Here is a 12,738-nt window from a genome sequence, read left to right as displayed (position 1 = left end):
GTACTGAGGTGACCCATGGGGATAGTTTTGTTACTCAAGCAGTCTTGGCAGTGTATTTTAGCGAACAATACAATAACTCACCATTACGTTTTGCTCAGCACAAACAATATTTCTAGTCAGGGTCATTAACGGACCTCTCTTAAATCCTCTGGGGAGCAGACCTGTATGCTGGTCCTCCACACTATCTGATATATCAGTCTGATTGCTGCATTATCTTCCACATACGTGTTTGCTCGTGGCTTCTATGACTTCCAAAAAACATTCCCTCAGTATTATCTTGTTTTTTTTTCCATTACTCTCTTAAGACTCGCTAAAGACTCGCTTTTAAATAGAGAGGCTGCAGCTAAAACTACACTGTATGATGCCCTGCATTTACTTTGAAAAGCCAGTTCTAAATCTAGGGGTTTTCCTACCGAATGTGCTGCCGCCCTCTGCTGGCCACATCCTCTCACTGCTTCCACTTGTTTTTTTAAACGTATCGGAACATGTCATGGGGCGGCATGGTGGTGCAGTGGTTAGCACTGTTGCCTCACACCTCTGGGACCTGGGTTCGAGTCTCCACCTGGGTCACATGTGTGGGGAGTTTACATGTTCTCCCCATGTCGTTGTGGGGTTTCCTCTGGGTACTCCAGTGTCCCCCCACAGTCCAAAAACATGCTGAGGCTTATTAGACTTGCTAAAGTGCCAGTAGGAATGCATGTGAGAGTGAATGGTGCGTGAGTGTGCCCTGCGATGGGCTGGCCCCCCATCCTGGGTTGTTCCCTGCCTCGTGCCCATTGCATCCGGGATAGGCTCCGGACCCCCCGTGACCCAGTAGGATAAGCGGTTTGGAAAATGGATGGATGGATGGAATATATCATATATGACCCTTTATTTTGTAAATAAATTGTTTGAAGACACATACTTCATAACGCACTTAACTCATTCCATATAGTGGCGTTTCTCTTCCAAATTCATATTATTTGTGAATAAAAAAATGTGATATAGATTTTCATAGAATATATTACTGCTTAATATACTCAATATCCCAAAACCTGGACCAGGATCCACTGTTGGAAAATCCATGGATGGATGGATGGATGGATGGAAAGCTAAGTGAACCACTAGTAATGACTTCAAAGACAGTATTTGCTGCAGTAACGTACGTCCAAATGTATCAAAGTCTCCCCAATAGTACATAGACATTAGGCTAACAGCTATTTCTAAATTGGTGTATTATACTCCTGCCTTGTGCCCTATGCAGCCGTACTTGCGAACCTGTTCTGATAAGTGATGCATATAAGGCTAGCCGTAGCTTTAGGTAGAATAGACAGTCGTCTATAGAGTCATCGAATTACCAAGTAAAGCCTTGCCGTAGGGCCACTCAAAAATTAGACACATAGTTGGACAAAACAAGAATAAAGGTATGTCGTATACAATGCACATAAGTTCGATATACATTATAAATATGATTAAAGCTGTCGGGTTTAAAAAAGATCCACAGTGACACATCCATCTATTTTAGGAAACCGCTTATCCTGTCCAGGGTCGGAGCCCATTTTGGAGGCCAGGGGCGCAGGGCAGGTAACAACCCAGGATGGGGAGCCAACCCATCGCAAAGAACACGCACACCTACGGGCAATTTGGTAGTTCCAATCAACCTCAGCATGTTTATGGACTGTGGGGGGAAACCAGAGTACCTGGAGGAAGCACCACAATGACATGGGGATAACATGCCAACCTCACACGTGTGGAACCCTTGCTCGAACCCAGGACATTGATGCATATTTGATATATTCATTTCAGCTTATATTCAGATGAGCTTTATGTATTTCCATATAAGAAACACTATATTCATTTTAACTATAATATTTTACAGAGATAACATTTCCTTAAAATCAGATTCTATCTGGAAGACGCCAACTACTTTATCTGATCAAATGGAATGAAGTGCCGCAAACTTACGGACTACAATTCCCATGAATTACTATTCACATGGACTACCATTCCCATGGAGCTCAGCGCTCCGTCACCCATCGTAACGTCCGGCTGTGGAGCTGAAGGTTCTAGTCAGCTGGCCGACACCGATGCGATCGTAGTCTGGGGGACTTGCAGCGGCCGTGGTGAAAATGCGCTGGTTTGAGGGCTCTATCCCTGCGGCCATCGCCTCCGCCAAACAGCAGAACGCCGTCTTCCTCGTCGTTATCACAGGTAGCTTGCTGTGACACGGCTCTTGTGGCGTAGGGCGGCCCGGTCAGGGGTGGAGGAGGCCTGGCTGCCTGAAACCAGCACTGTCATTATCTCTAGTTAGTCGCTGGTTACGCCGGTTTACCGCGACGCTGGCGAGTTAGACCCATCAGATCACCATTGCCTTTTCTGCGCCATATTAAAGTTGAAATAAAGTGTAAAGTCGGTGGAAGCATCTTGTCTGGCTAAATTTAAAACGAGCTGACCGCCTTCGCTTCGCACGGTGCTGTAGTGTTATATTAATAGACATTTAGCTGTATCACCCAGATTAAAGCGCCCGGTCCCCTCCCCATGACAGACCTCGGATTTAGCGCCTGAACGTTAAAGTGTGCGACTTTTCTGTGAGCCCCCGCCCCGCTGACTGACAGCCGCTCCCTGACTCCCCGTTACTATGTTTCAGGGGAGGATGAGCAGTCCTCACAGATGACCGCCAGCTGGGAGGACGACAGGGTGGCCGAGGCTACCAGAAGCTCTTTCGTCGCGATTAAACTAGATGCCAAGAGGTATGCGACTGTCACCACCGAGCTGCCATGTCGCACTTTTCTAAACGGATACGGTGATATTACCTATGCGAGTCTGTCTGATTAAAGATGTAAAATGGAGCCAGTATCTATATAGCTTTGTCTTGAATTTTCTTTTCTTTTTCACAGCGAGACATGTGTACAGTTTTCTCAGATATGTATCCTTTTTTGTAAGCTTGGTGTGTGAATGTAATGCCCGGTCCTCTGTGGCCATGTAAGCACCCTTAAGACGTCCCCTGAGTAGTACCCCTTCACCTGTTCCTTAACCCAACTTTCAAAGATCCCGTAGTGTGTATCCCATCCAGCTTCTTCATCGGAGAGAATGGGATCCCCCTGGAGGTGATCGCCGGCAGCGTGCCGGTTGAGGAGCTCATTAAGCGGATCTCCAAAGTCAGACAGGTGGAGGTCGTTCCCCCCTCCTTACAAGTGTCCTTGTCATAATCATCCAGGTTGACACGCAAGGTGTTCTAATCATGAGAACAGGTATATCAGGCTGCACCGTGTGACTCTGGGTTGTTTTGACCAGATGCATGCCCAGCAGACGGGCACACCAGACAGGGCTGTGGCTGTGGCTGCTGCTGCGGGTATACCTGCTGCTACTGCTCCCCTCCAGCCCCCTGTGTCCCAGGACCCAGTTGTACAGCAAGTGCCTATCCTGTCGGAGTCCCAGGCTAGCGCGTCGGCAGAAGACAGCAGTGCGGCTTCACCTGCTTCAAAAGGTGAGGGGGATTCGGCATTAGCCTCAGACAGTATGGCTCCCTCTAATGTGAGGGGGACTCAGTGTTAGCTTCAGGCACTATGGCTCCCTCTGTAGGTGAGGGGGACTCAGTGTTGGCTTCAGGCACTATGGCTCCCTCTGTAGGTGAGGGGGACTTGGTGGTTGCCTCCGACACTTTGCCTCCCTCCATAGTAGTGGTAATAATAATTTTTATTTCTATAGCACCTTTCATGCACTCAAGGACACTTTACAATTCAACAAAAAAACACATTTAACGAGACAATACAAGTTAGGTTAATAATATCCATTGAAGAGATGTATTTTTAACCGGAGTTTGAAATGGATAATAGATTTTTCTTCACAAAGATTGAGAGGAAGAGCATTCCAAATTTTAGGGGCTATTGCACTAAAAGCTCTGTCACCCATAGTTGATAACCTGTGCTTAGGTATGGTGAGTAAATTAGCATCAGATGATCTTAGTACGCAGGCTGGAGTGTAAGGAAGCAGAAGTTCAAACAGATAATGAGGGGGTAAAGCATGGAGGGTTTTAAAGGTGATGAGTATAATTTTATGTTTGATTCTTGAATAAACTGGCAACCAGTCATAGAGGACAGGAGTGATGTGAGCAGATTTTTTTTAGTATGTGTAAGTAAACAAGCAGCAGAATTCCGAACATACTATAATCTATTGACATATTTAGTAGGAAGACCATAAAAAATGCTTTACCATCAATCAGTTGGGTAGTGATGAAAGCATGAATTAGTGTTTCAGTGTCTTTCGCACTGAGGAAAGAGTGCAGATGAGCAATGTTACGGAGATGAAAACATGCTGTCTGTACTGTTGAGCTGATGTGTGGTTGGAAGGTAAGAAGTTGATCCTAGATGAGATCCAAATTAGACTGATACTCAGGGTTCCACCAGGACCCCATCAACGTCAATTTTTAGCTCACGAAGGGTAGAGAAGACAGATTTAATACCCACAAATTTATCAGGGTAAAGTCGTAAAATATTAGCTGTAATCCAATGTGTAATGTCATGAATGCGGTCAGTCAGTATGGTTGGCGATGAGGACACAGGCATAGCAGTGGAAGCTGAGACCATAGTGACGGATAATTTCACCTAATTGGAGCATGTGGATGTTGAAGAGACTTGGACGTAGAATTGATCCTTGAGGGACAACTTGTATCAGTGAAGCAGTGGCATATTTATGTTTCCTAGGTGCAACATAACGAAAACTGGTCAACTGGGAAACATGTTTCTGGTCTGGTTTTCGGGTTGGTTAACTTATACAAAGTAATATATTAATTGAAAATATAAATAGCATTTTTGTATTCACAGATTTTGTGGATTTGGAAGGGAAAGATCACTTTTATGTGGAAAAGTGTGTTAAAAAGGCCTGAGTTGGCCTTCTTTCATATGGTTGACCCTTTTATGTTTTGGATCTTATTTCATTGCAAGAATTGGAAAGGTCTTTTCAGGAAGTGATGAGAGGGTTAGGGATCATTGCTTTCTTATGTGAAATGTTACATTTGCATAAATTGTAGTCGAGGCTTTAATCCAAAGTGATATACCTTCTGGGTCATTCAGTCCCTGAAACAGTTGCCTTGCTCAGGGGCCCAACACCGACATAACTGCACCCTTGCAGGGTCTCAACCTCCTGAGCCACACACTGCCCCAGAAACTAAAGCTAATCCTGTGTTCGATTACCTCTCTCTGAGTCAGAACTTGGATGAAAACGTCACGAAAAACGTCACTAACCATCAGAAACGCGCCTCTTTTATAACGTTGATGTCGGACAGAATTTTCCTGTGACGTCATTTCGACATGGTGGCTTACACACTCAACAGTATTTCCATTTTATAGATGTTTATTTTGTTATATGTGCAATTACATTTTTAACTATTAATACGTGTTCGATTTAGACAATACCATATCATGACCGTAAACAGTATCCTGGCATGCAATATCAGATTTTTACCAGACTTTAGTGTATTTTGTTTGCTTGTAGTTTGTTTGCCTCTCAAAAGTAATATCGCTATGAATGTACTAAAATATTTTAAAAAGCTTTCAATGTGGTTTGACTAGTTCGTGTTTCTTGTTTGTATGTCTCTCGGGGAAAAAAGAATCTCACTCCAAATCTGCTAAGATATAAAGCAGGGGTAGGGAACCTGATCCATGGAGAGCCGGTGTGGCTGCGGGTTTTTGGGATGACCTCTCAGTCAAGAAGTAATAAAGCAGCGATTCTCAACTCCAGTCATGGGGAGCCATTGTTATTGGTTGATTGATCAGGTTCCCCACCCCTGATATAAAGCAACAACACACAACAGCGTGTTCATGGAGGCAGTCATGTTTATTCCGAGATGTGGTAGCTCGAACAGGAGATTGTCGAACTTGGAATTTCCGGCTTCCGAGAGGTAATCGAACATACCATAAGAGGAACACACAGCACCTGTAATGCTCCGTGTGTAACTGAAAGTGACAGTTTGCTCATGCTGTAAATATCTACCTTCTGCCATTTTCCCTCTCTTCAAGCGTAACAGTTATGTTTTCCAGTTGAATGAAGTCAGACTGCATTTTGTGATTCTTTGTAGCAGTGAATATAGATATGGTAGGAACTGCTGAGGTGTATATTAGCAATTGGCTCTGTGTCCATACATCTTCCAGGTTCCCTTATTCAGTCCAGTGGCACTGTGGGCCTTAAGCCTACTGTAGGGGACCCACTGGAACAGAAGTCCATTTTGTCCATACAGTGCAGTGTTAGACAAACAGTGCGTGTGTGCTTTGTGAATTTTACAGAGCTTATCAGGTTCAGTACAGTGGACTAGTTACTGTTGAAGCCTCAGTGTACAGTTCTGTCCTGGTTGGTCCATCCCAACACGATGTCCCCTCAACACTGTCCCCAGAGCTGCTGTCTCGTCCTGTGGAGGACGGGGGGCCCTCGGGCCACGCCACACCCTCCGATGACAGGAGTTTGTCATCAGATGATGTTTCTCTCAGCTCCCAGTCTGACGAGAGCCTGAGTGCCAAGGTGGAGAGGTGAGTCCTGTCCGAGCCTGGGTGGGGAGGTATGGAAGGTGCCGGAGACCTTGATTCTGCTAATATGAAACCCCCTTCAGGCTGACAAAGAAGCTGGAGGAGCGACGGGAACAGAAAAGGAGAGGAGAAGAGGAGGTAGACTCTTGTGATGAAAGCACATTCTTTAGCAATGAATATTACGGCAGGAGCAGCCATGACCTCCTCAGGCCAGTCTGACTTCAATGGGGGTCACTGCGCATTTTTTAATCATTTAACTTTGCTGTAACGTGTTCCTTTGGCCTGTTCTTGGTGCTGCCGTGATCTTGGCCGACGCCTCCCTGTCTGCCTGCCCAGAACCAGATAAGGAAGGAGGTGGAACGGAGGAAGATTGGCAAGGAAATGCTGGACTACAAGAAGAAGCAGGAGGGTGAGCGCACCAAGCGCATGCTGGAGGAGCGCAACCGCGAGAAGGCGGAGGAGCGGGCGGCACGGGAGCGTGTGCGTCAGCAGATAGCACTGGTGAGGGGGTGCTGTGGGGGCCCGGGGGTGAGGGACATGGGGTGAAGGGGCAGGGGAACCAGGTAGAAACCGAAGAGTGGCTCTTCTTCCAGGATCGGGCAGAGAGAGCGGCTCGTTATGCCAAGAGTACGGAGGAGGCGGAGGCGGCGAAGGTGTCAGCGCTGCAGGCGGCGAAGGCGGAGCAGGAGGCCCGGAGGGAGGTGCTGCAGAAGGAGAGGAGGTACAGTGGCTCGCCCACTGTCAGAGTGAAAAAGACTTCGTCTTGAGAGGAGCCATTGGGAGGTTTAGCCATGCGCAGGCCGTGTGCCACCTGTTGTTCCCATGATTTTGGACACCCTCCTGTTCCGTCTCTCCAGTGCTGTGGCCCGGATACAGTTCCGCCTCCCAGACGGCTCTTCTTTCACCAACCAGTTCCCCTTGGAGACGAGGCTGCAGGAGGCCAGGGAGTTTGCTGCCCAGGTGTGTCCATATCTCTGCCCCATTGTCTCATTGGCCAGAGCATTCTGGGGGTGAGGTGGGGGTACCTTAAGAATGTCAGGTTAAACAATGACTGATTCCTGTTTCCCTTATCGCATTCATGGGTCTAGTAGCAGCACCTTCTCCATTTTTGCTGTTAACACCTGGTATTACAGATCTGAACAGGACAGTCGGTGTTTGTAAATTTCCTGAATGTTTTTCACACTGTCTGATGGTCTGTAACTGTGCAGAAACATCCACATTTAGATGCTTTTACCTCATTTACTTTCACAGCAAGCGGTGTGGTTGTCAGGATGAGTGCTGTGACCCGCTCGTCTTGTAACATCGTGCTCCATGCTTAGTCAGTCCTCCCAGCGTTCATCCACATCAACTTCCTGTCTCTCTCCGTGCAGGAAGTAGGGAACCGGTACGGAAACTTCTCCCTGGCCACCATGTTCCCGAGGCGGGAGTTCACACGGGAGGACTTAGACCGGACCTTGCTGGAGCTGGAGCTGGTTCCCAGTGCCTCAGTGGTGCTTCTCCCAGTAAGTGGTGTCCCCCTGAATTCCAATGGGGGTGTCACTGCAGGCTGTCCACATTCTGTCACTGGCGTTAGAGCAGGACAGGTGGGTGTAGGCTGTCCCCCTTTAAACATGCCTCTTGGAGGGGGGGGCTCCAGCTGATAATGCGAAGGGCCCAGCATTTAGCTTCCAGTTTCACTGTGATCTGGCCCCCCAGTGCATGGAATTGGTGGGTTGTCACTGCCCCCTGTGTACTCCATTCTCCCCCGCATCTGCCTAGGTGAGCTGATGTCTCTAATTTGCTTGCTGTGAGTGTCCGTGTTCCCTTCCTGGTTATTTCTGTATACCTGCTTCCTGGGACAGACTGCAGTTCTCAGAGAACCTGAACTGTAGGGCAATTTAAGGACAGATGGATAATGGATTTGCATGTATAATCATGAGCTTCACATAACAGTAATAGCTTTACGGAGAGTTCTGGGTACTTGCGTGTGGATTACACACTTTCCTGCCAGTCACATGTCCCAGAGTAGAACCAATGAAATGAGACTAGTGTCAGGCAGCCTGGCCGATTGGAGGTAACCGGTAACCAGGGAGCCCTCTGGACCAACTAAAGGTGGACAGTAACTGGTGCCGTTCTGTGACCCGTGTCCTCCACTTGCTTCCTGGCGCAGGTGGGCCGACCTGCCAACACAGTGGTGCCCTCCTCGGCCGGGGGCTTTTGGTCGGTGCTGGGCACCATCTTTTACCCCCTGCTAGCTGTGTGGAGATTCATCAGCAGCTTCCTCTTCCCTACCCCTCCGCGCCCCGGCTCCACTTCCAGCGTCCCGCCACCGCGCCCCGGACCTTCCACCGTATCGTCTGGCGAAGCAAAAAGGTGATGCTCAGATTAGCAGTTATGATTGAGCAATCCGCCACCGCACAGTTTAGGTCATGAGGTCACTTCTTGTAATCCACGCAGCACATGAAGAGTGACATAACTGTACAATACCACAAAGTCAGTAGACCTAGAAGCCATTTATGCCATGTTTATTTTGTGTGTAGTGGATAAATATTTAATAGCTGCATAAATTGTAAAAAAAAAGAGGTTTCTGCATTTATTGTGCCTGAACTATATTCATGATTGTCATTTCTGCCCTCAGGGAACCCATTCGCAAACGAGTTTTGGAAAAGCGAGCAGATGACTTCAAAAAAGATGGGAAGATCTACAGACTGAGGACGCAAGAAGACAGTGAGGACGACAACAACACCTGGAATGGCAACTCCACCCAGCAGATGTAGCTGGCTGGCCCTCAACACTGTGCAATAACCAGTCTCTCTCTTGCGCTCTTTCCCTCTCTCTCTCCCATTGGTGGAAACTGCTTACTGGCCGCACGGTGCTCCAATACACTCACGCCCCGGGCGTCACCTGCATGGGCACTTATTATTGAGTCGTGCCCAGTAGCTTAAACTCCGCCTCCATATCTTGTCATCGTTTTGTGTTTGTGGACTGAGCTGGTCTGGAGCGCTGACGTATCCTGGCCTGGAGACCGTGGCTGTGGGTCTATCAATTGGAGTGCTTGCCTGACCATGTGACCTGCTAACAGCATATCGTAGCCATGACAGCGGTTTAGTTTAACGATGACGTAACCCCAAAGCCTCCTGGGTGGGTGTCCCTGTTTTATATCCAGCTTTCTGTTGCCCCCCCCCCCCCCTTTGCATGTATAGTCTGCCACAGCAGCAGTCTTTCTTTTAGGTGAAAATGAGAATAAATTTACAGCTCATTTAATATGAATAAAAATTTTTCAACAAGCCACTTTGATTCCAATTTGCATGATGAGATTTAATCGTGGCAGAGAGAGCTCGTATCACATTTTTGGAGCACATTGACAAGCAAATGAACTCCCTTTACCTTGCAAAAGTGCTGCTAGATTTTAAGGTTGCTCATCATATTAAGAGAACAGAGGGTGCCGTTACAACAGGGTAACAGGGTAACGTTGCAAAATTTTATCCAAGAAGAAAAGATATAATTAGAGTAAGTGATTGGAGAGACATCTACTCTGCATTACATTTCATAATAAGGTGTATTTTTAAAAATGAGAGTGAAAAACATGTGGGAAGTATAAAACTCTACGATCTTTGTCATGTGTGACATCGCTATGAATTATGTCCACTAGGTGGCTGTACTTCTTGAAATGTACTTACCAACAGAAAATGTTGGTTTCATGTAATGGAAAAGGGCCGTTTTTATCCCCCCAGACGTAGCATGAAATTGCCTCCTCCATCTTTCGAGGTAAATTATGTAGGGCCATTCAACTGAAATTGATTTTTAAAAATTAATTTTGAAATTGATAAACATTTGTTTGCAGAACTCTCTGTGCATTATTTATGAGCAAGTGATTATTCTTGGCAATAAACTGGTCCACTGTGAGTTATTCTCTTGCAGTAAATCAGTTTGTTGTCGAACAAGAGCAGTGAGCTTGGCAGGTTACAGGTGGTTGTCGCCCACGTTTCTCTCCCCATTAAGCTGCCCTAAGGCACGTCGGACGAGATACGCTTAAGTCGCTCATATCTCTGCCTTCATCCTTCAAACCCTGAGACCACCTCATCTTCAAAGAGCCACAGGGCACAAAGATGTGAGGCATTTAATGTGACTCGGTGCTCCCTGAGTGAGGTGTGATACAGGGTCCTGGTGTCACAGCTCTGCATGTCTGCCACACACTGTAGTGTCAGGCACACACATGTGCATCGTGCCGTCTGCACAATGCTCTGGGGTATTTATAGCCCCTGGTCCTGGAGGAAGGTCACTTCAACTCCCCCTAATCCTGCACATAGACGAAAGATGGCTTGATTTGAAATTTGCTGCGAGGCGACACACTGGACCAGAATGTCCCACTGCAGTTTATTGCCCCATGTTGGGGTTGTAAATCATCTCCCTGAAAGTAAACTCTATGATCCATTCAGGGAGAGGAACTCCAGTCCAGCATACAGCCCTCCCCAGGACTGATAGTGTCTTCTGTGCAGAAGAATCATCTCACCATCTGTTTTCTTGTGAGGCGTCCGGGCTGTGACTTTTACGAGGAGCCTTTTCCCAAAGCCAGAATGAAGCCACTGATCGCCAAATGTAATTGTGACACTGATTACATTTGCACAGCTTGGCTAATGGATTCATTTAATACCATAACGGCACACTGTGGTCAGTGAAGTCTTGACCTTCAACTGTTCATAAAACTCTATAATCTTTGTGTGAAATGATAGTCTCAATTCAAATGAGTGAAAGTGAGCCTAAAACATACATGATTGGGACAGCCTGAAATGGTGGATGAGTGTTTCTTTAATTTAGCTTGCTCTCTTGGTGTCGTCGAACCCTAATTGTAAATGGCTCAATGAGTTGTAAGGAAAACACTGGAAATCTGCAGTGAAAAGAGGCTATTTATTTAACATGCAGTTGTTGAAGCATCAGATTGGGGTCTATCACAGCTGACAGCATCATGGAATTGACGGAAAAAATCAGACTCATCAGCATCTGTAGCCAGGGGTGTGAAATCAGCTGGGAGCCCCCAGACCCCAACCACTGGCTGTCAGTGCAGGCTGAAACACTGCATTACGTCCAGGGTGGGGCCTTTGTGCATGTCTTTCTGTTTCAAGCAAACTATTGTTGTCGGAGGTTACCCACAATATGAGGACTGCTTCTTCAGTGTGTGTGGTTCTGTGGGTTAGTCTGCTGTGCTTGTGATCAGAAAGTTGGTAGTTCAGATCCTGTGGCAGTCAGGGTATTATCCTTTGGATGAAAGTATCTGCGAAGTAAGTGAAATGCATCCCTGTGGATGTTTATAAATGCATGTCATTCCAGCTTCACATCCCATCATGAGCTGCATATTAAACACACACCAGACCTCTATTTCAGCAAGTTACTCTGTCCCTGTTTGACCTCTCACACTGTGTGTAGCTTTAGTCTATTTACCATCTAACACTCATCCATTCATCCATTTCCCAAACCGCTTACCCTACTGGGTCGCGGGGGATCTGGAGCCTATCCCGGAAGCAATGGGCACGAGGCAGGGAACAACCCAGGATGGGGGGCCAGCCCATTGCAGGGCGCACTCACTCACCATTCACTCACACATGCAATGTAGCAAGTCCAATTAGCCTCAGCATGTCTTTGGACTATGGGGGCAAACTGGAGTACCTGGAGGGAACCCCACGACGACATGGGGAGAACATGCAAACTCCACACACATGTGACCCAGGCGGAGACTTGAAACTGGGTCCCAGAGGTGTGAGGCAACAGTGCTAACCACTGGTAAAAGGAAAGTGGTAAAAGGAAATTTCCATATGAAGTGATTATGATCTCTGTGAAGTCTGATGAGAAAGATGAGCTCATAATTCTTATTATTGTATTATCAGATGGAAAAGAGGAAATTCATACATTTGTTCTGGTCCATTCTCAGCATGGAGGGTTCACCTGTATCATTACTGTTCTATTGTCCACTGGAACTGGAGTTGTTTAAGGAATAATTACTCCCCACACAAAGTGTGTGAGTTTAGACAAACAGACAGAGTCCACTGTGACAGCATGCTTGCAGGACACCCTGTGGAGCCGAATTTGTCATCATGTTCCTTGGGACTGGGTAATCAGCACTAGATGGGGAGGGTACTGCGCCCCAGTGCGGGGTCATGACTCTCTGGTGACTCCCCCACCAGACATCGCTCAGAGAGGAGGTGATTGGCTGCAGCCAAAAAGGGGTGTGGCTTACGCTGCCCTGCCCACTTTCCTGTGCTGGTTC

General features: G+C 47.0%; 1 protein-coding gene across 13 annotated transcripts in view; it reads left to right on the top strand.

Moving 5' to 3' along the window:
• The first annotated feature begins 2,003 nt into the window (after positions 1-2,003).
• The window catches only part of LOC125709471 (UBX domain-containing protein 4-like), a 49,902-nt gene continuing 39,167 nt past the window's right edge, over positions 2,004-12,738 (top strand). For 4 of the 13 annotated variants that reach the window (XM_048977955.1, XM_048977959.1, XM_048977962.1 and 1 more), the window contains exons 1-6: positions 2,004-2,190; positions 2,627-2,729; positions 2,877-2,905; positions 3,028-3,146; positions 3,274-3,466; positions 6,368-6,500. In XM_048977955.1, the coding sequence (XP_048833912.1) occupies positions 2,109-2,190; positions 2,627-2,729; positions 2,877-2,905; positions 3,028-3,146; positions 3,274-3,466; positions 6,368-6,500 (659 nt within the window). In that variant the 5' untranslated portion in view covers positions 2,004-2,108. Of the gene's footprint in view, positions 2,191-2,626; positions 2,730-2,876; positions 2,906-3,027; positions 3,147-3,273; positions 3,467-6,367; positions 6,501-6,580; positions 6,636-6,833; positions 6,999-7,090; positions 7,219-7,354; positions 7,458-7,867; positions 8,000-8,646; positions 8,850-9,114; positions 9,768-12,738 lie in introns of those variants that run through there. The other 9 variants (XM_048977958.1, XM_048977965.1, XM_048977961.1 and 6 more) reach the window with 7 other exon arrangements.

This window comes from Brienomyrus brachyistius, chromosome 16 (assembly GCF_023856365.1).
Source record: "Brienomyrus brachyistius isolate T26 chromosome 16, BBRACH_0.4, whole genome shotgun sequence".
Lineage (NCBI taxonomy): Eukaryota > Metazoa > Chordata > Actinopteri > Osteoglossiformes > Mormyridae > Brienomyrus > Brienomyrus brachyistius.
This window is presented reverse-complemented; position numbering and strand designations above follow the sequence as displayed.